Source organism: Peromyscus leucopus, chromosome 7, assembly GCF_004664715.2.
Source record: "Peromyscus leucopus breed LL Stock chromosome 7, UCI_PerLeu_2.1, whole genome shotgun sequence".
NCBI lineage: Eukaryota > Metazoa > Chordata > Mammalia > Rodentia > Cricetidae > Peromyscus > Peromyscus leucopus.
In genome coordinates, this window is record NC_051069.1 from 19,730,556 (window position 1) to 19,752,869 (window position 22,314).

At 36.7% G+C, this 22,314-nt stretch overlaps 1 protein-coding gene across 1 annotated transcript in view; it reads left to right on the forward strand.

The window, feature by feature from the left end:
• Positions 1 to 22,314, forward strand: part of Ddx10 (DEAD-box helicase 10) — a 184,145-nt gene that overhangs the window by 27,558 nt on the left and 134,273 nt on the right. Inside the window, exons 8-13 of the mRNA XM_028864955.2 lie at positions 988 to 1,150; positions 2,941 to 3,025; positions 10,765 to 10,866; positions 14,316 to 14,403; positions 16,835 to 16,923; positions 19,662 to 20,133. Of these exons, the coding sequence (XP_028720788.1) occupies positions 988 to 1,150; positions 2,941 to 3,025; positions 10,765 to 10,866; positions 14,316 to 14,403; positions 16,835 to 16,923; positions 19,662 to 20,133 (999 nt within the window). The remainder of the gene's footprint in view (positions 1 to 987; positions 1,151 to 2,940; positions 3,026 to 10,764; positions 10,867 to 14,315; positions 14,404 to 16,834; positions 16,924 to 19,661; positions 20,134 to 22,314) is intronic.

The following is a 22,314-nucleotide window of genomic DNA, read 5'->3' on the forward strand; positions in this document are numbered from 1 at the left end:
ACACATAATTCCCTTTAGAAGTAATGCAGTTTATGTGTTTAGGGGCAGACCTGTGTTCTAATATAGAGTTTTGCTGTTGGTAAAGTGAAAACACTTATGATTAGTAACAAGTTGTACATTTCAGGGGTTTTTGCATTATAGTCATCTTTTATTGTGGTTTTGGCATTTTTATAGTTCAAAAAGTTGTTTCCTTTGGGTGCATTTTCTTTTTAATTTATGTGAAGAAATTTTCTTAATATGTGTTAGAAATAATGTTGAATTCTGCTGCAGTCTAACAGTATCCAGTTAGTAGTAAGTACCTAGTAAAGAAATAAAACTAAAACAATAGTTAACTCCTTTAGGCCTATACACTGAAATATATTTATAACAAAATTTTGTTTATGTCTAAGTTATTAAGTCCTATGTTTTCAGGAAGGAGGTCAGCTAAGTGCTCAGTCAGAGGAGAAGGCTAGTACAGCCTGTTGCTATAGGAAATAAAAGTACAACTTGAGGACATTTTGTTGTAGAAATTTATGAATTACAATGTGAGTAATAAAAGACTTTCAAGCTTAGTTCTAAGCTGCAGTTCTGTGAGGTCAGGAGATAGAAAGGAAAGTTTCAGGAGGGAAGGGGACAAAGCTTACTTCTGTTAAGAGTTCTTCACGTGTTTCCCATAGCTTTACTATTTAGAATCTCCCGGATATGTATATGATAAAACTGTTTAATTAAAAATACAGTTTTATAGAAGTTATATTCTTACAGCTATTCAAAACTGGAAAGAATTTGGGTGACTTAAAAATCTAAGAACAGTTTTTTCTTTTTTTTCAAATTATATTTTTAGTAGTTGAGATTTTTTAAATTTTTGGAAATTAAAATTCTTTTAGAAAATATGTGAGCAAAAATGTTTCAAGACTTTAATTCTCGATTATGTTTCTTCTAAAAAACTGACAGTTGGTGAAATTTGTACTCCGTTCAGAGGACCATACTTACCCTTCTGCTTGTGCCCAGGTTCAGTACCTGTACAGGGTGTTCTGCCGGCTGCGCCCGGGCATCTCTATTCTTGCTCTCCACGGCCGGCAACAGCAGATGAGAAGAATGGAGGTCTACAACGAGTTTGTCCGAAAGAGGGCTGCGGTGCTGTTTGCTACTGACATTGCAGCCAGGGGATTGGGTAAGCAAACTAGCTGGAGTGCCATTTCTGTGGTCGTGGCAAATATATTTACTTGTAGGGTGTTTTTCTGCAACTCTGAGTCTCAGATCTTGTGAGAGACATTAGTAAATTGGTAAGTTGATAAACATGACAGATGACAGTGAAACTTTGTGTAGTATTTGCATCTCTTGTGAGCTTTGCTATGTTTCCTGATAATTAAATCATAATCCTGAAGAGCCTCCGTAGTCATCAAAGGAAGATGAAAGGATTCAAAGTTTAAAACTGAAATTTCACAAGAAAAATCAGTGAAATCCATTTTTTGATCAGTCCTTCTGATTTTTAATGACACTGTATTTAACATATTTAATTTTATTTTAAAAAGGTACTGTGGTGATATGCACCTTGTAACTTTGTGGGGTAGGGTGAGGTAGAGGTGACAGAGAGCTAGTAACCTGAATTCCTCAGCCACTTACTGTGTAATTAATTATGGTCTGTCACAAGCATACATACACGGTAGGTCAACACACTACCGTACTTCAGCAGTTACTTTCTTTTTTGATAGGGTCTCACTCTGTAGTTCTAGCTGGTCTAGAACTAGCTTTGTAGACTAGATTGGCCTCAAATCACAGAAATCCCAAGTGCTGGGATTGAAGGTGTGTATAACCACTCACAGCTGAGAAGTATTATTTTAAAGTGATTGTCTTTGTCATTTTGGCCCTCTTAGAGTGATTTTTTTCTTTCTTTCTTTTTTTTTTTTTTTGTTAAAAAAAAAAACTTATCATGCCAGGTGCTGGTTGTCTATGCCGTTAATCCCAGCACTTGGGAGGCAGAAGTAGACTGATCTTTAAGTTTGAGGCCAGCCTGGTCTACAGAGTGAGTTCCAGGAAGGCAGGGCTACACAGAGAAATATTGTCTCAAAAAACTGAAAAAAATGTAAGGCAAAAATAAATTTTCTTGTTATCATTAGAAATCCTTGTAGCAAACCCTATAAGTGAGTATAGTTCGTTCTGAGAAATTGAGAACAGGCTTCTTTGGAAATGAAATAAAACTTGCAGTATTCAGAAATATAGGGTGTATAATTGCTTATCAGTTTATTAGGAGGTAGTACTAGCCAGAAAAGTAAAGCTTTATGTGAATTAAAAAAATATTTAAAAATTTTAAAATCTTACTTATTTTTATTATTTTTTGTGTCTGTGTGTCCATGTATATGTTCATGTGTGTGCAGAGTGTGGAGGCTAGAGGCGATGTCTAATGTCTTCTATGCTTTCCACCTTATTTTTGATATATAGTAGCTCACTGAATTTGTAGTTCACAGAATCTGTTAAAACAGCTAGCCAGCAAATATCTTCTAACCCCTGCCTCCCTGGTGCTGGAGTTAAGAGGAAAGGGCTTCTATTCCTGAATTAAAACATTTTTATTAATACGAGTAATGGGAATCCAAATTAAGATCCTCATGTTTGAGTGACAGGTACTTTGCCAAATTAAACCATGTCCTCAGTCCCAGAAACCAGTTTACTGGGACCCTATAATATAGAGTGATGCTTTAGGTCATTAAACATCAGGGCACCTCATTGTCGTCACAAAGCACTATCTCTTCTGTTTCAGAAAGAAGTTATGTAATTTTAGTTCACTTTGTCAGAGTAGAGAAATGTTTATAATTTCTTGGTTAATACAACCGATTTTATTTTTAATAAAGTTTTGTTAGTGAGATGTGATAGGAAATCTTGGCACACAATACTGTAAAATAACTCTAGTACAGCAGGCTAGATATTGAAAACAATTTTTTTTCCCTTCTTATTTCTTCTGTGTAGATTTTCCAGCTGTGAATTGGGTTCTTCAGTTTGATTGTCCAGAGGATGCTAACACGTATATTCACAGAGCTGGTAGAACTGCCAGGTAGGTGTGCTGGCCCATTTCTTTGCTTTTGTACTGTTTCATAACAAAGCTTGCTTCTGCTCCAGCTGTGGATAAACAAAGAATGGAACAATTAGGTATGTGAGTGCTAGTGTTTTGTTGTGAGTCAATAACTTTCTGATAGGACTAGGGAGATGGCTCAGTGGATAAAAGTGATTGCCATGGAAGCCTAACAACCTGAGTTTGATCCCTGGGTCCTCACCTCTGTATTCCTATGGGAAGATGGCTAGCTGGTTTGTTCAGATGCTTGCAAACCAACTAGCCTGGAGTAACAATGCGTCAGCAGAAACGAGAGCCTCTTCCTTACCAGGGGGAAGATGAGAACCACCTCCAAAATGTTGTCTTCTGACCTCTACAAAGACTGGCATTCTTGCTCGCTTTCTCACACATGCATGCAAAATAAGCAAACAAATTAAAAAAAATTATAGCCTGAAGGCTGTTGACAGTCTGAGAACAGTCCATGAAGTTTTAGTGTTTTGTTTTAATTTACCCTTCTAAACTTTTCTAAGAACTGCTCACTGAACATTATCTCATTGAATCTTCATGACTTCTCTGTTTTCAGATGAAGAAATCAAGTGTTTAAGCAGTAATACAATATGTTTGAAGATACAAAGAGCATAGATTTGAACCACACAGTCTGACTTCTCTAGTCTAGGTCGCACTCTTACTTTCTGTGGTATAGGGTTTAGTAAGGGATAGGGTTGGTAGGAGTCACAGATTTCCTTTTCTGATTAAGATTTAAAGGCCCCTCCCATTGACGTTTTTCATTTGTTTGTTTCTCTCTCTCTCTCTCTCTCTCTCTCTTTTTAATATTCCAAGTTGAAGCACCTTATGCTGGCTAAAGAGCTGTGGGGAAAATGTCTGGAACATAAAACGAAGTCTCAGTTATTTTGAGCTAAATTACAAATGGATCTAAATGAATCAAAAGGATAATGTAATATGTTAGTACTGTTGAGATCACAGTAAACTTGTAGAATTATAAATGGCTAACCTCTTTCTGGGTCTCATTTGGTAATGCTTCTTAAAAGCCTTAGAGTACTTCTTTTTGTCTTAATACTTCTTGGTCCAGAAATTGATCTTAAGAAAATAGAGAGATTAAATCTGGATGTGGTGGCTCTCAGCTGAGATTGGAAGGCTGAGGCAGATGGGTCTTAAAGTTCAAGGCTTGCCTGGGCTTCAGAGTAAGCTTAAGGCAAGCTAGGCGATTTAGACCTTGCTTTAGAAAGAAGTTAAAAGAGGACTGACAATATAGTTCAGTGGAAGACTTCTTGTCCTAGCATCTGTGAGGTCTGTAGTGCTTGCCATGCGTGTATGAGGACCTGAGTTTGAGTCACTGGTACCCATGTACAAACACTTGGAAAGTGACATGCATCTGTATTCCCAGGGCTGCTGGTAGTTCCACAGGTAGATCCGTGGAACTCATTGGTCAGCTAGTCTAGCTGAGTAGATGAGTTCCAGGTTCAGTGAGAGATGGTCACAAGAATGAGATGGAGAGCAGGTGGGGAAGACACTAACAGCAGTCTCTGGCCTTTACATTACACACTCACATGAAACATGCACATTCAACATATAGAGAACAACAAAAAAATGGAAAACAGATGAATAACCTTCCAGTAAAATTGTTGTAATATGGTATTTATTATGGTTAGGGATTGTAAATAGCATAAATATTAATTATAATAAAGTCATGTTAAATATGATTAGCTGTAGGTGGACTGTTTCTTTGGTGTATATTTTCTTACTGTTTTCCTTGCCATCAAAACGGTGTAATTTGGTATTTCGATGGATTTTGGTGTTGATCTCACTGGACCAGCACCTGCTTCTGATTTCAAGGCTTTCCCAGGGGTGAGAGGATCCTCGGGTATAAGGGCCAGAGACTGTTTCCCTAACCAGCTTCATCTTTTCACCTGGTCTGTGCCCACTCCTTCCCCTCTTCCTTCCTCTCTCCGAGTCTCTCTCCTCTTTCTTACTCTCCCTTCCCTTCCTCCCATCCTTCCTTCTTTGCAGACTTTCCCTTCCTTTCCTCCCTTCCTTCACATTGTTTTTAGCTAACTTTGAAGAAAATAATAGATATTTTTGTATGTAGAGACTTTTTTTTTTCAGCTGAACTAAGAAGTTTTTTATGGTTTCCTACAGCCTAATAAGTAGAATGTCTCCTTTCTTGTTTCCTAATTTTCATAGACTGTTAAGAGTGACTAAGTGTTTTCTGATTGATTTGAATTTACACCATGGGTCACCATCCAACATGACTGTAATAAAAATATACTCAGATGTGTTTCTTTTAAGAACAAAAGAAGACGACAGTAGTATAATGGCAAGCATATTTTAAAGTACGTTGATACGATAGAAGGTACAAAAGAAGTCTCTGAATTGGAATTAATGATATATTTTAAACAAGAGGTAAGAGTCGAGACTGAGTTCTGTAGAAGATATCATTGCAGTGAGATAGACTAGCCTCTAAAATTTGTTTTCTCTTGAGAATTAAGAAGAATGGGACACAAAACTGTTGTGTTAATTGCTATTATTTTTTATTATAGTTAATTACTATTATTGTGTGTGCAAGTGTGTAAGCGATTGATGTATATGTGAGTACACATGCCATGCCTGGAGGTCAGAGGACGACTTTGGGAATCAGTTTTCCTTTTCCGCTTTTACTTGAGTTCCAGGGACTGAGCTCAGTTTTCCAGGCTTTGGTGGCAGGCGCATTTACCCATAAACTATCTCACCAGTCCTGTTTTCAGTTTCCTAAGAAGGTGTACCCTACTATTCTAGGTTCACATTTTGATTACTTTTCACAGTGAGATCTTTTGAGAAGTCTTAGTGGAAGCTGGTGATAAAAACCTTTTCACTGATGACTTAATTACCTTTAGTAAACATGTAGTTTGTAAAATTTTGGTACATGCACCCACGCAATCTGCATTTTTGTTGTTCTTTTGGCTAGTAATGTATATGGTATCTTGCAAAAATATTAGACTAGAAGATGGCTTACAGGCCTTTCACCTGTGACAGGTGTGTGATGTGGAAAGTGGACACTGATTCCTTCATAGGATATATTTAGCAGTATTTTGAAACTATGTGAGATTAATGAGCATTTCAGTATGTCAAGAAATGGTTCAAGAAAGGTAAGTGTTCCAGGTTTTCAGTTTTGGAGAAGTTGGTACAGTGTAGTTGAACATGCTATGGTGAGCATTAAATTGGGTCTGGATAGTTGTGGAGCTGAAGATTTAGGACAGCACTGAAATGCTGAGTCAGAGAGAATACTATTCTCTCTCTCTCTCTCTCTCTGAGAATACTATTTTAAAGTCTATTTTAATGTGTTTTTTTAACACAGTCATTAACTTTTAAAGTAGAAGTCTGACCCTTCGTACATAAACAACACATTCTAAATTGACTATTTCAGATGTATGGTCAGTGAAAAGGTTAGCATATGTTGTTTACTTTTTTTCTCTGGTGGTCTAAAATGGCTGTTAATGGGTTTAGAGATAATGAAAAAGCTTCCTGGGCCATGAGACTGAATAATTGGGTTGAATAAAGGCTAAATTAAAAAATTGAAACTAATTAGAATCCTGTGTTAGGCTGTAATTAAAACCAGGTTGCCAGAAAGTGCTTTTGGAATCGAACATTCATATATAAATATAAAAAAGTGATTTTGTGGCCGGGTGGTGGTGGTGGTGGTGGTGGTGGTGGTGGTGGTGGTGGTGGTGGTGGTGCACACTTTTAATCCCAACACTTGGGAGGCAGAGCCAGGCAGGCCAGCCTGGTCTAGAGTGATATCTGGGACAGACACCAAAACTATACAGAGAGACCCTGTCTCAAAAAACAAACAAACAAACAAAAAAGTGATTTTGTTAGAAAAATTGCTGAAGTTGGAGAATATGTGCTTTAACAAGGAAAAATAAAGGGCGATTCAGGTGTTTATTGCCTCTCAGCATTTATTTTACTGGATTCTTTGATTTTTAATAAATTCTTTGGATCTATAGCAAAGAAAAATTTCCCTAATTCACTTAATTAACAAAATGATGTCCTTTTTGAGACAAGTGAGTGAAGATCGTTTTTTTGTGATATGTCCTATGGTACATTTTGCTACTTAAAAGCAATTGTCTTTAAGGCTTGCAGTTTTGTTTTTCAAAAGCCTTGACTTCTTTTATTTTAAATAAAAATTTGCAGTTGAAAACACAGAAGATTTGTAATTAGAAAGTAGGCACACACCAGATAAGCCTTTTGTTTGTAGGTAGTAGGGAGGCTAGGATAGAAGATGGGAGTTTATATGTACCTTTTTCTGTTCTAGAGTACTGAGAGAAATGTCATTTTAGCTGTATTTCAATTCAGTCATTTTCGCCTTGTTTGTAGTTCTCAAAATTTTGAGTTAATTTAGATAGTAAGATGTGATTCCACTAGGGGACAGCAGAGCCAAGCTTTTGCATTTCATATGTCTTTGGTCTACATCTTGACAGCAAGCATGAAGCTGTGTAAACTAGTTAAAATTCCTAAATTGGGAAGTGTTCATGGTTTGCAGAAAATGTTCTTAGTTTACGGAATCAATGAGAAATTTTTAAAGAGTCCTTAGCTTTTTACAAACTGAAATAATAGAGAAAAGACAATTTCCCCAAGAATTAAGTCTAATGTTAATTAATGTTATTAGGTATGTGATAGGAACAGTATTTTCATATGAAATTTCCTATTCTTAAAAAATTCACTTAGCTGGGAATTTTAAAGTTCTACTGAGTCTCTTTCTCTCTAGGAGGAAATTGCTTCCTTATATGGTTTTCTGCCTGTGTTGACAACTGGATTCTAAAAGCTTAATGAAGGGCAGAGCAAATCCTTGTAACTTGCAGCATTGAAGAGCTTGTAGAGGCACAGAGGCAGGAGAGGGTCTGATACTGCTTGGGAGCTGGCCATGTCTCAGACACTTCCTCTGCTCTTGTTCTCCTATGGTCTACTCAATCCAGCAGGCAGAGTGAGCTTTGAAAACACAAGTCAAATTCTCTCCTGTGAGGGCTTCTCAGTTAAGTCAGTGACAGGCCCATACACTTGCCTTACGTGTGTGTGTGTGTGTGTGTGTGTGTGTGTGTGTGTGTGTATCTTCTTGTTTCAGGTTTTGCTGCTGTGTTCTCTCGTGCCACCCCCTCAGCTTGCTCTCCAACTTCTCTTGGTTTCGAGGCAGGGTTTCTCTGTGTAGCCCTGGCTGTCCCGGAACTCAGAGACCTGCCTGCTCTGCCTCCCGAGTGCTGGATTAAAGGTGTGTACCACCAGCACCCGGCTGTCTTCTGACTTTTGACCTGTCCTCAGAGAGCAGACATAGCAGCTGTGATGTCTGTCATCTATCTTATTTGGTCAGGGTGTCACCTTCTTATTTTATATGATGATAACTTCTGCCATCATGTGTGGTTTAGTCTAATGGCTAAAGGGGAATGTTTTAAACTCATATTTTTTTGTAGTATATGAAGATGAATAATGTTGAGTCATACAATTTTGCATTTAAACAATGAGGAAGGTATTTACAACTAGTTTTTTTTAGTTCCAAACAGGTAATTAGATAAAGGAGTATTTATAAATTCATATTTCTTCTGTTGACAAGAAAATTAAATAAGCGTGAAGACAAAAATATTCAAGTATTCCTTTATTTTTGAAATACTTCCTTTTTCCTTGCAAAATTTGACTGTCCTTTCTGTGTTTCTACCTTTAATGTTAGACTGGCTGCTGATTCTTCAAGGTTCATTTAAGGTGTCATTATTTCTGGACAGTCTTCTTAATATCTAGATTATTAGGTAGAATTCTCTGTCATGCTCTTATAGCTTCTATGTTAGTAATCAAAATCCTTTATTACTGATTTGTTTTGTTTTGTTTTTTAAGATAAGGTTTCTCTATGTAGCCTTGGCTGTCCTGGAATTCATTCTATAGACCAGGCTGGACTTGAACTCACACAGATCTGCCTGCCTCTGTCTCCTGAGTGCTGGGATTTACTACTGATTTTTTTTAATACCTGTTCATATAGGCATTCAGCTTTTTTAATAATTTGCAGAATGTCTGTTTTCTCACGATCTTACTGCCTGGCATATTAATATGATTTTAAAAAATTAACAAATTATCTATAATAAGATAGCTTAACATTTTGGTATGTTTTAATCTTTTTCAGTCTATACATACAAGGATATATTTTTTCCTTATTAAATTGAGTTTTAAAATTAATATGTAAGAGAAAAAGCTTTCCTTTAGTTTTCACAATAAAAGTACAGTACCATCTCTTAGATAAGTTGTTAAAGCCAGTTTTTCTTTCAACATTCAGTGATAAAATGCTATCTGCAGACAGTGTTACAGACTCTTGGAGAGGCATTCAGGATAGTGCAAAATCAGGCTCGAATGTACCTTTTTAAGTCATCTTCCCTGCTGCTCATTTTGTATTCCAACTGTGGCCTTTCCCTTTTTTTAGGTCTCTTTTTACTAAATCAGTCTTGTGGTGTCTGGTTTCTCCTACCATGACACAGCATTCTTTTAGACCACCGTAGGCTCCTTTCTGTCTCCCTTAAAGACCTACCTGAAATTCCATCTGCTGTCATATTTTTTCTCTGGCACTTGTGAATATTTGTTCTCCATTTCTGAGTTGGTGGTGCTTGTTGCCTGTGGCTGTCCTTTGTCATTCCTTGCTTGTCATCCTGAATCCTGGACTTGTATGTGTTTGTTCTGTCTTCTTAGGATGAGTGTTACATTGCTTGAAGACAGGGAGGGCCCTGCTTCTTTGTGTTTGGTTTATTCCTGAGTCCTGGCCTCTCAGTAAGTAGTTACTTGCTTAGTTATAAACATGTGCCCCTCAGATTTTATAGCATGTGTGTAAAGAATGCTTTGAGATTATGTTTTCTTCTGTGTATCTAAAAAATTCCTAAATATCCCATTTGATTCTATTTTGTTGCTTATGTGTACCAGCGGGCACTGTTAGTAAACTGTGTTCCAGCAGCACAAGCAACTTCAGTACTTTAGGAGGGCTTGGGCCTGTGTCAGCACAGATTTCTGAAGCTACGGTATGGCGGTTATAAGGATTGGAGGTTTTTACCTGAGTAGGCCCATTTTTTAAATTGACCTGAAAAGTTTTATTCTAAAGGTATCAGTAAAATCCGTAGGAAGATGAATTGATTTACATATTTTGGTTTTCTGAGACAGTTTTGCTGTGTAGCTCACCCCTGCCTTGAATCTGCGGCAGTTCCTTTGCCTTAGCCTCCTGTGTTGAGAAATTACAGGTGTGTATGTCAGTCAGTGTTCCCGACAAACTGATTCTTCAGCATATTTGGCTGCCATGTTTAATCAGCAGTTTTGTCATAATACTCTTGAGATTTGGGTGGAAGCAGTGTCCTTGATATATTTGTATGGACCTATTTTAAAATTTGCCCTTTGGAGTTGGGCCTGTTGTTGCCAGAGGCCAGCCCAGGCTACAAACAAAAGCAGTGACATCCTGGCCTGCGACAAATTCTGCTTAATTGCTTATTTTTTAGATGCTGGCTCTACTTTTGAAGTATAGCCTTAAAGGCAGTGGGAATTGTAGCAGGTGATTGAAATTTGATGTAAGGCAGCTGGAGTCCTACTTTTCTGACATCACAGAAGATTAAAAGCAGGTTTTTCTAGCATTTACTAATTAAGTGAACTTGATTTCATGTCATCAACTCATTTTACTGTCAAAATAGTAATATGAAGATTGTATTGATATATTTTAAATTTTTTATTTTGTTTAGATACAAAGAGGATGGTGAAGCTTTATTAATTTTACTACCCTCAGAAGAACAAGGGATGGTGCAGCAGCTTCTCCAGAAGAAAGTACCTGTGAAGGAGATCAAGTAAGAGCTAGCTGTTCCTGTGCTGCTGTTAGGCGTGAGAACATGTCACTGTGCTTATTGCCTACACTTCCTTCCTTCTTCCTCCTCATCTATTCGACCATCTGGCTTCTAATATAGAGGAGAAAAATACTTTAACAAAGTCTTAGGAGAAGAAATTTCATGTTGACAGCAGATTGGAAGGAAAGTATAGCTGCTCCACATGTGCCCACACGTGTACATCCTAGTGAGAGCAGCCAGCGGATTGCTGATGTGTTGCAATTTATGAGCTCATTGACATATCAGTGTCACTCCGAGTCCCTAGTTCATATGAAGGTTGCTCTTGGTGTCACTGTGATTAGTATCTGAGAGATCCACCTTAAAGGAAAGAAGGAGTTCAGCTCTTGGCTTCCAAGGTTATGTTGTTATGGCAAGGAGGTGTGGTAGAGCAGAGCTGTTCATCTGGTGGTGGTCTAGGGAGCAGAGGAAGACTGCCTGAACTTCATGCTCCCAATTTTAGTGAAGTCTGCTCTAGTCAATGAATTGTGTTCATGAATTAGCCTTTTAGTACTGCATTTAATGTCATTACCATATTCGAGACCATCTAAATTTTCTCCTGTGGTCTTTGCTAGAAATTTTGTGTGTGTCCACTAGAGGTGGATGTCAGGATGCCCTTTTCAGATGCTTTCTTACCTTACTCTCTGAGATGAGGTCTCTCGCTGACCCTGGCTGGCTGGCTGGCAAGCTCCTACGATCTGTCTGTCCCTCCCCGATTCCATCCCTCAGATTGCAGTGCTGGGCTTCAGGTGTGCATGACCATGTCCATTGTATCAGGTTGGTGCTAGAGATCCAGATTCAGGTGTTCCTGCTTGTGTACTACTTTGCTCATTTAGCCATCTCCTGAGCCCCTTTCTGCTTTATAGTTATACCTATGGTTCATGCCAGGATTCATGTGTTTACATGTCCAGTTCTAATATTTATTAGAAAGACTGATTTTGTTTCTTTATGTTGCTGAAGTTCCTTTCTCAAAGATCTGTTGACTATATTTCAGGACTCTATTCTCCTTGATTTGTCCTTTTGGCAATTACTGTACTGTGTTGATTATTACAGCTTTGTACTAAGTCTTGAGGTTGGAACCTGGCAGCCTTGCAGCTTGTGTTTGGAATCAGTTTATAGATACCTATAAAATAACTGGCTGGTATTTGTATTGGTATTACATTGAATCTGCAGATCAAATGAGAAATAGATTGGAACCTTGACAAGATTGAATTTCCCTGAAACTGAAAAATTAGGATTATTCTTTGATTTCTTTCATCGGGGTTTTGTGGTTTTCTTTATGTAGATATTGTTCATACTTTCTTAGCCTTTGGTATATTTGCATTCTGAAGCCTTGTTATAATTTTTAATGGTTTCCAGGAGCATTTTGTTCCTTTCTTTTGATTTTCCAAGTAGATCATCATTTTAACTTCAAACAAGCATAGTTTTATTTTTTTCCTCCGATCAGTATGCTTTTAATTTTCTTCTTTTTGTTTTACTGCATTGAAAAGCAGAGTTCCCCGCTTTGTTCTTTTCCTTCACCATTTTATGTGCATGGATGTGTTGCTTGCATGTATGTACTTTGTACTGTGTTTCTGGTGATAGTGGGAATTGAAAGAGGATGTCAGATCCTTTGTGTCTGGAGCTACAGATAGTTGTGAGCTGCCATGTGGGTGCTGAGAATTGAACCCAGGTCCTCTGGAAGAATGGCTAGCTACTGAGCCATTTCTCCAACACCCCTTGCTTTGTTCTTGATTTTAGTGGGAAAACTGGAAGGTTCTCACTTATACTAAGGATGTTATTAGCTCTAGCCTTTATTTTTTTAAGAGGAGATATTCCTTATTTTGAAGTTTTCTATTTCTAGCTTATAGATCACTTAGATTTTATTACTTACTTTTACATGTATTGAAGTGATATATTAATTTACCTATTGAATGAATGTTGAAACAAACATGGTAATGGTAAAGAGTTATTTATTGCTTGAATGATTGGTTCATTGATTGATTGAGATAGGGTCTCTTATAGCCCAGGCTACCTTCAAATGTACTGTGTAGCTTAGGTGGTCTCCACTTCCCAAATGCTGAGATTGTAGGCATTTACTACCACATTTGGCTTCAGTTGCCTTTTTTTTTTTTTAAATATTAAAAAGAAACCTGTTTGTGTATGTGTTGTTATTGTTGTGTATGTGTGTGGTATATTTGTGGTATTTACATGTATGCCTGTATATATATGTCTCTGTTCCTGTGGAGGCATGAGGTCAAACTAAGTGTCTTTCCTTGACTACTCTCCATCTTTATTTTTGAGGCAGGGTCTCTCTCTGAACCTTAAGCTTATCACTGGCTAGCCTGGCAGTTAAGCCAGTGAGCTCCAGGTTCTACCTGTCTCCAGTTTCTCTACATCCTCCCCAAAGGGCTGAGATTGCAGACACATGCTGTAGTGCCTCAATGCCACAGTGCTGAACTTAGATCCTCATGCATGTATGGCAGGCACTTTATCAACTAAATCATTTCCCCAGTCCTGATGCCTTTAAAAAAAGTATGTATATCGAAACAATTTTGCAGAATACAGCAGGGAAAATTAAGAGAAAGAATTTCTTAGTTTTAAGGAGCATTGGAGATTGAAAGGATGATACCCCTTGAATGAAATCATTTCGTGGGTTCTTTATTTCAAAGGATCATAATCTCCTCTCATGAGGATGTATACATTGGGCATAGTGGAATCCATCAGTCTTTCTTGTATTGGAGAAATTGAAAAACAGTTTGATTTGCCTAAAAGTAATTTCAACTATTAGATGTAGAATATAGAAGATAAAATTGATCATGAATTAAATTGTTGAGGTGAGTAGCTTTGTATGTTTTGAAAAATTTCTCTATTAATAAAGGAAAAACAACTCCATCTATACTCATTGTTTGCCTGTTGCTACTCTAACATTGTAGTAATGTAATAATTCAGTTTGAAGTTAGGAAATCGAATAGAGTCTCTTGTGAAATGTAGACCCTTTCATTCTTTGTTACTACATAGTTGAGTAAAATTTGATGTTTCTTATTTGTCTAATTTTAAATAGGTAAACGTTTTTATGTCTTAATTACTTGAAATTGATTTTACATATTTGATTTAAAACAGGGGCATTTGCAAAAATGACATTGAAATGCATTTCATTAATTTATGTCCTATGGGAATCTACTTTCTAACTTTATAGAATTAAGAAGTAACCAATGGTAATAATGGCATTAGTATAGATAAACTCTCTTACCCATCATTTGTTTGGAAAATCTACTGTCCTGTCATTTTCTTTTTCCTGTGTTATTCTTGGTCCATAGATATGTTAAACACTCAAAAATCCAATTGAGGGGGGAGTAAGAAAATGCTGTGTATTATTCCTGTTTTTAAAATTGAGATTGATTTTTAGTTTAATTGTTATTTTTTTTATTAAAAAGAATCAATCCAGAAAAACTTATTGATGTTCAGAAAAAATTAGAATCATTTTTAGCCCAAGATCAAGATTTAAAAGAAAGAGCTCAAAGGGTAAGTCATCTTTGAATTCAAGATTTGTTTTTGGAATGGATTTATATAATTATATTATATTTCATCAGTTTCTGCTGTTACTATGTTGCATGTTCATAGCTAAAAAGTTTAAGTAATGGAATTTTTACATAGATTACTTCTTAATTTTAAAAAGTGTTTCTTAAAATTTACCTGTGTATAATCTTATTAGAGACACAGGGGAAATTCTAAGGTGATTTTTAGGTTTGAAGCAGCCTTGCATCTAGTATACTTGATAAACTTAACTTCTTATTTTTTCACTAAAATTGTTATAAGTTCTGATTGCATTTTCTGTTGGAGAGATTATTGTCTTGTATTAAGCTAGATTTCTAGATGACATAGAGTTCTTGCAAATTATCTTCAACAATGAAATATGAATCTGCTAATATGACTTAATGTTCTTAAATTGCTATTCTGAACTAAAAAAGTCTTAGTAAGAAATTGCCTATACTGACATTTTTTTTTTTTTTAAAAAAATGACGTACATCTGACATTTTGAAATGTGTGTATAGTCTGGAATGGCCAAGTCAGACTAATCAATCTTCAGCTCAGTTATTTGTGAGGAGGAATGTTAGAAATTAAAAACCACCTGACGCTGAAAATGCTGGTAATGTTGTCATGTATGACATGACTAGTAGGTCATTTGATTATTGGTTCAGGAAATAGAAAATGCTGAAAGGATTTTTGTTTGTTTGTTTGTTTTTTGTTTTTTTCAAGACAGGGTTTCTCTGTGTAGCTTTGCGCCTTTCCTGGAACTCACTCTGTAGCCCAGGCTGGCCTCGAACTCTCAGAGATCCACCTGCCTCTGCCTCCCAAGTGCTGGGATTAAAGGCGTGTGCCACCACCGCCCGGCTGAAATGATATAGTTTTACTGGTTTGAACATATAGAAAATGAGCCTTCTAGAACAAAAACTATAGACTAGCACACTGAAATAAGCTCTGTGACTTACTGGTGCCATACATGGTTTAGCAGAATGGCTGTGTTCCCAGCACCATCAGGCTATCTGGTTTCAGTGACTTTCTAGATTTTGATTAATCTGGATGGAACTAAACCTATAAGCACATGGTATTATTTCTTGTGGATGATTGCTGGGGAAAATATCTTTGACCTAGCACCATTCATTGTTAATGCCTTTAGAGACAGAAAATGCTTTGTTGGGAGATTAGTTGGGTAGAAAAGATTAGTGTAAATATAGAAATACAGAAGAAAATGTAAAGTTTAAGAAATATGGACAGAAGGATTAAATATACTTTATAAAATTTATATCTGTATGTATTCTTATGTGTGCATTTGTATGTATAGGTATGCATACATGTGTATAGACATGTGTGTGGAGGCCAGAGGTCAATTCTGGGTGTTTTTTGAGACAAGGCCTCTTACTGTACCTGGAGCTATGCATCTGGCTAGACTTTTCCCAGCTGGGCTGCATGTTGCAGGGATCCTTCTGTTACTGGGTCCCAGTACTGGGATTGCTGCCCATTCTTCATGCCCAGCCTTTTAAGGTAATGCTGGGAATTTGAACTCAAGTTCTCAGGCTTGGCTGGTCAGTACTTGGCCGAGTCATCTCTCAGCCCTATACAAACTGTCGTTAAAGAAAAATACTTTATTATCTTTATTTTACAGACCGATAGGATCAGAATGACATAGCCGTGTCATGAGCATAGTTTTATTAAAAAAAATTGGAAGTAAAAATTCCAAGATAATGGTAAAATATTTGAAATTATAATAAAAAAGAAAACAACCTTTTTGTCAAAATTTGGCTTACAGTGAAATTTTAGTTTGTTGAAAAAAATTGTCTTTTGACTATTCAAGGTAATATTAGCAACAAAAAACATTTATTTGCATCTTGTATATATCAGAAGATATTGAGTGTTCTATATGAATTCCTCATTGTCATAACACTTAGAAGGTATTTTTGATAAGAAAATTGCAATTAAAAAATGATGACATTTGCTCAGCTAATAACATGTAATCAGTACAGATACTCTATCTGTAGTACTCTATTGCCTGTGTTGCCCTACTGTACTTTATTACAATTAAGTAGTGCTAATTATTATTATTCAGTAGCTTTTTGGAAAGTTGAGGAATTTTCTCCTTTGAGGTAAGATTTCATGTAGCTTTGCCTGGCCTTGAATTTCCAATGTCTGCCTCTACCTCCCAAGTGCTGGAATTACAGGCAGTGCACCACCATGCCCAGCTAAGGTAATCTTTTGTAGTGTGTTGGACTGATGGAATAAAATACAGAATCTTCTAATATTACAGTTCTAGCAGTTTATTTTTCTGTGTATGCAAAATAGGGTTGTGTTGATGTGTTTTGTATTTTTTCACTACTACTGAATTTATCTCTTAGTTTTCTATTTTGGTTTTAGCTTAATATTTAACTTGTACTGCATTGTACTTTTTATTTTACAGTGTTTTGTCTCCTACATACGTTCAGTATATCTTATGAAGGATAAAGAAGTATTTAATGTGAGCAAGTTACCTCTTACTGAATATGCACTGTAAGTATTGATAACATAGCTGTAATAAAGCTAGAGGGACTGTCTCTAGTGTTTCCTCTAAGAGTTCTAGTTTAGACCACTTCTACTTTACTGTAGAACAGTCCATTGAGAATTTGCAGAGAAGTATATTAAATTAACTCTTGGAAATTTAGCCAGTATTTTAGTTCTTATTGTCAGGAGGTTCATATTTATAAGGTTTGTTTATTTTTTCAGTCTTTATCTCTTATAGACACTTGAAGTAACAGTTGCAAGATGTTGCGAGATTTAGTGACTCAGGCTGGCAAATGTATGGAATGACTAACTGGTCTTGTTTGCATAGTTGTGAGATTACAAACACAAAATAGCCTTTTAACATGTAAAGGAAGAATCAGCTCTCTTTGAGGGAGTCCTATCTCTGGGAACTGCATTGACCAGATCTTTAGACGTACCTTGAGCTTCATTGTACTTCAATGCTCATCTTAGGTTTCCAAGATAAAATACATTTTAGGTAAGGTCTGAATGCTTGGTTTGTTTTCTAGAAATCCGAGTGCCTTTACTTTTAAATTGTGTTTAACAAAGAAATTTTAAAAAGGTTTTATTTGAGGATTTCATACTTGAGAATGTTTGTATCCATTCCACTTCCCCCTCATAATAAAAAAATTGGACCCAAGTAAGCTGCTATTTTCTGTGTTAGCATATATATTTACTATAACATAATCTGTCAGTTGTAATGTTTTAAAACCCTTTTGTTAGATAGCAGTGTAAAACAGTGTTAGATAGCATTACTATTTTAGTAATGGATGGAAAACCATGTGCCATGCAAAACAGGTTTTTGGTTCCCCATGTTTATTTACTAGTTCCTGGTTTCATTATTTTTAAAATATGATCCAAAGATTAGGATTTTTAGCTACTTTTGTATTTAGTGTGACGTTCGGTATTTTGTTTTTTTTGTTTTTGTTTTTTCGAGACAGGGTTTCTCTGTGTAGCTTTGCGCCTTTCCTGGAACTCACTTGGTAGCCCGGGCTGGCCTCAAACTCACAGAGATCCACCTGGCTCTGCCTCCCGAGTGCTGGGATTAAAGGCGTGCGTCACCACCGCCCGACTCGGTGTGTTTTTTCTGGTTGCTGCAGCCGGAATATTCACAAATGATGGCCGTAGGTTTTGAATACTGCAGGCTCATATTTAGAAGCTCTTTTTTTTGCAACAGACTAGTAAATGTTGTGTTTGTTGTTGATGACTTGCTCTTGGTGATGTTTATAGAAGGCAAACAATTATGTTAAGTCTAAGTTATCAGTGTAGTTTAACTGTGTTTTTAATTTATATTGATATTCAGATGTATAATTTTCTCGAGGTGTAGGATTTCCTTTAGAAGCTCATGATAGCTAAAACAATTGCTATGTCTGTAAGATACAAGGTTAAAAAGTGTTCTAGGGAAATACTTGGAGTGCCCACTATATGTAGGTCATTACATTCAATGATAGGATTTTATGTGTATATATACTCTTGTCTTCAAGGAATCAGATTTTAGTTCCTGAAAACCATGTCACTGTACTATAGTATATAAACTCACTGTCCTAACTCTTCATATCATGACAGTAGTAATGACAGAAAGGGCCACAGTTGCCTATTTATTACTTTCACTGTATTGTATTTGTTTATTAACTTTTTATATCAACTCTATTAGGTAGGCATTCTCAATCATTCCATTTTGCAGATAAGAAAACTGCTTAGAGAGGTGAATATTCTTGAGACTATACAGCTAGTAAATGACAGAGCTGTGCATTTTGAATCTCAGCAGTTCTCTTTCCGAGTTTATGTTTTTCAATAATTCAAATAATTCAGTAGTTTCTAATGTGAATTATATAGGGGTGTAACAGTGGATAAAGCTGCCATTTATTTATTTATTTGGAGGCTTTTCTCAGTGTGGAGCCTTGGCTGTCCTGGAGCTGTCCTCTGACTCACAGAGATCTACCTGCCTCAGCCTCCCAAGTGCGAGATTAAAAAGTAAAAGGGTGTGTCACCACATCTGGCTTAACAACTTTTTAAAAGTTGTATTTCTATCCGCCAATGGGATTTTAATTTTAGTAAAAATTTTAATCCTGGAAGGAAACATCCAACATCTTGCTCTTAGGTAACAAAACAAACAAACAAACAAACAAACAAAAAACCAAAACCAAAACCAAAACAAAACTCTAAGATTTCCCCCTTTTAGCTTTTTTAAAAAGAAAAATACATTTTTGTAGCAGTGATTATGCCATATTCTGTTTCAGAATTGGGATTTGAGGTAGGGGAGATGGGATGTGTAGTCTGCTCTCTACTTTTTGAGAGTAACTGTTTTGCCATTCCTCCATCATGCCCTTTACAGTTTATGTAGTAACTTATGTTTTGCAAAGTACCTCTTTATACAGTTAGGTACTTGGGACTTCATAGCACCTGTGAGGTAGACGTGGTAGGTGTTATTATGTGTTGTGAGGAAGCTAAGAGTTGAATTGGAAATTGGGCCTAGTATGTGAACTGTGACCATCTTATTTTTATTTCAATGCCCTTAAATACCATATCAACTCTCTTGAAGCAAAGCTAGGTGTCTAAAACATTTTCTGGACAAGTACTTAGTACATTTTGGCTTTATTTTGAATCATTTAATCTGTCAGAATTGATGGGTCTTAGAGGAATGGTAAAAAAAAAGCCATGGAAATAGATCTGTGCTGTAGAGAAACTTCCATAACACCACAAACATATCATCACTTCCATTTCTGAAGGTCTCTTGGTCTTGCTGTGGCACCACGGGTAAGATTTCTTCAGAAAATGGAGAAGCAGCCCACCAAAGGATTGGAAAGGAATCAAGTCACCGAAGCAATTCAACCCAGGGCTCCCTCCCTCACCAGTGATGAAGTAGAAGAATTTCGAGCTTATTTCAGTGAGAAAATGTCCATCCTTCACAAAAGTGGAAAAAGACTAGAAGAGACAGAACACAGTTTGGCCAGTGGCGATAGTGAAGATCAGGACGAAGATACAGCAGATGAGGAAATGGAAGAGCAGCTGGGAAAAGCAAGAAAGCCCCACACTGAACCTGTTCTCAGTGTTGAGGAGGCACAGAAGGAGGTCAAGGAAGCTCCTGTGCAGTTCCTAGACAGAGATGATGATGAGGAAGATGGGCCCGATGCTGATTTCCTCACAGTGAAGCGGCGTGATGTGTTTGGGTTGGATCTTAAAGAGAATGAAGCATTGTCGGTAAGTTTACTGTGGCCCTTTCTTGCCTTTTTACTTTTTACTTTTTACTTTGTACTAATTGTAGCCGTTGGAAAGTCATGAAAAGTAACAACTAAGAGGAGCTTAGGGTATGTGTCTTTGTGTGTACTCTTCATGTTTAAATACAGGAAAAGTGCCAGAGAATTTCATACTCTTCCTAACTTCAAAACTCAAGAGGTTGTCAGACACAATCTTTTAAAATGCTTTTCTGATGCTGTGTTTTAAAAGTAGCTGTAGTAATGATTGTGGCATGAAGGGGGCAGTGAGTTTTTTGTTACGATGTGAGAATCCTTCATTATGAGTCTTAACATCCAGTCTCTTGATGGACTGACTACATTATTGTAAAGAGCAGTTGTAATTATATACACTTTAAAAAAATTAGTTTTTCTTCATACATGAGTCCATTTTATTTTGATCAGATTCAACCTTCGATTGCTGCATGTATAATTATGGCCTCTTTCCATGATTCCCTCCCTCCCTCCCTCCCTCCCTCCCTCCCTCCCTCCCTCCCTCCCTCCCTCTTTCCCTCCCTTTCTATCCATCCATTCATCCATCTATCTATCTTTCTTATCATTTATCTGTATCTACATCTGTGTCTCTTTCTGTCTATATCATCTATCTCCTCTCTCTATATATATATGACCTACTGAGTAAATTTAGTGTTGCCTGCATGCTTGTGGGTATAGAACTATCCTCTAGAGAAAAGGCAACCTACCAGGGGCCCTACCACTGAAGTAAGCTGTTTTTTTCTCTCCAAGCAGCTGTTAGTATTTACATCTTTCTGAGTATGAAATGACTTTTTTTTTTTAAATTTAAAGATTATTTATTTTATGCGCATGAGTGTTTTGCCCACATGTGTGTCTGCATCTCATGCATGCAGTATTTGTGGAAGCAAGAAGAACTTGGAACTGGAGTCAGTGGTGGTTACTAGCTATTACATGGTTGCTGGAAACTGAATTTGTGTCCTCTGTGAGGGTAACAAGTGTTCTTAGCCACTGAGCCTGTCACTATCTCCATGAAATTTACCTATCTATTATTTTTATTTCCTATGGACTGGTGTTTTTGCCTGCATGTATGTCTGTATCAGGGTGTCAGATCCCTTGGAACTGGAGTTACAGACAGTTGTGAGCTGTCATTGAACCTGACCTGGAGGAGCAGTCAGTGTTCTTAAACCACTGAACCATCTCCCCAGCCCATGGAATTTATTGTTAATGAGATACTTGCTTTTGAGAACCAAGTTGGTTTCTTAAGTAGAAATTTCTCATTACTTTTGATGATCTGAAAGAATTGTATGAAAAATTCAGCCTGACTCTTACATATGATAAAGTCTTCCTAAAAATCGCTAGTTACAGCAAGTACCTGATTTTGAACTGATAAACTTTGGGAAGTGTTTCTTAAAGTAACTAAAGATACAAAGTGGCAGATATGCTTATTGAGCACTGACTTATTGAGAGGAATGTTTTATAAAAAGCATGCCATTTATTTCCTGAACTACCCTGTGAAGTAGGTGTTGTTTATATAGGTGAGAGAAAATCTGGAGCAGAATCCTGTACTGACCTATTCTGCTTTAAATTAAGCTATTTAAAGTCTATGACTCCTTTAAATAAATAAGTGAAATAAGAATAAGTCATTGGATTTTATTCTAATCTGTCAAGTCAATGTGATGATTGATGTTGATTGTCAGCTTGACTGGATTGAGAGTCATCAAAAAGATTTGTATAGTACACTGTCTGTAAAGCACCTTTCTACAAAGTTGAATTTATGTAACAGATACATAGTAAAAAATCTCTTATGAAGTACATTTTAGCTTGACAAAAGGTTTTAATCATTGTCACAATCCACAGTGAAACAGTTCATCACTAAAACATTGCTTCATTCCCTTTGTAATAAGTTACTTCATTCCATTTTAAACCACTGGTCTGACTTTTGCAGTTTTCAGAATGTCATATAGATAGAACCATAGAGTTTGTAGTATTGTGCGTTTGGTGGCTTTGTGCTTGAGTACTTAATTCTACTATATTCATTCTACTTCTGCTTATATAGTAAGTACGTCTACTGCATTCATCAGCAGCTTGTTCCTTTTAGTTGCTGAGTTCTTCTGCATAGTATGAGGATTGTCAGTAGGCACTGTTCACAGTTTTTGGTGGTATGACAAAAGCTATC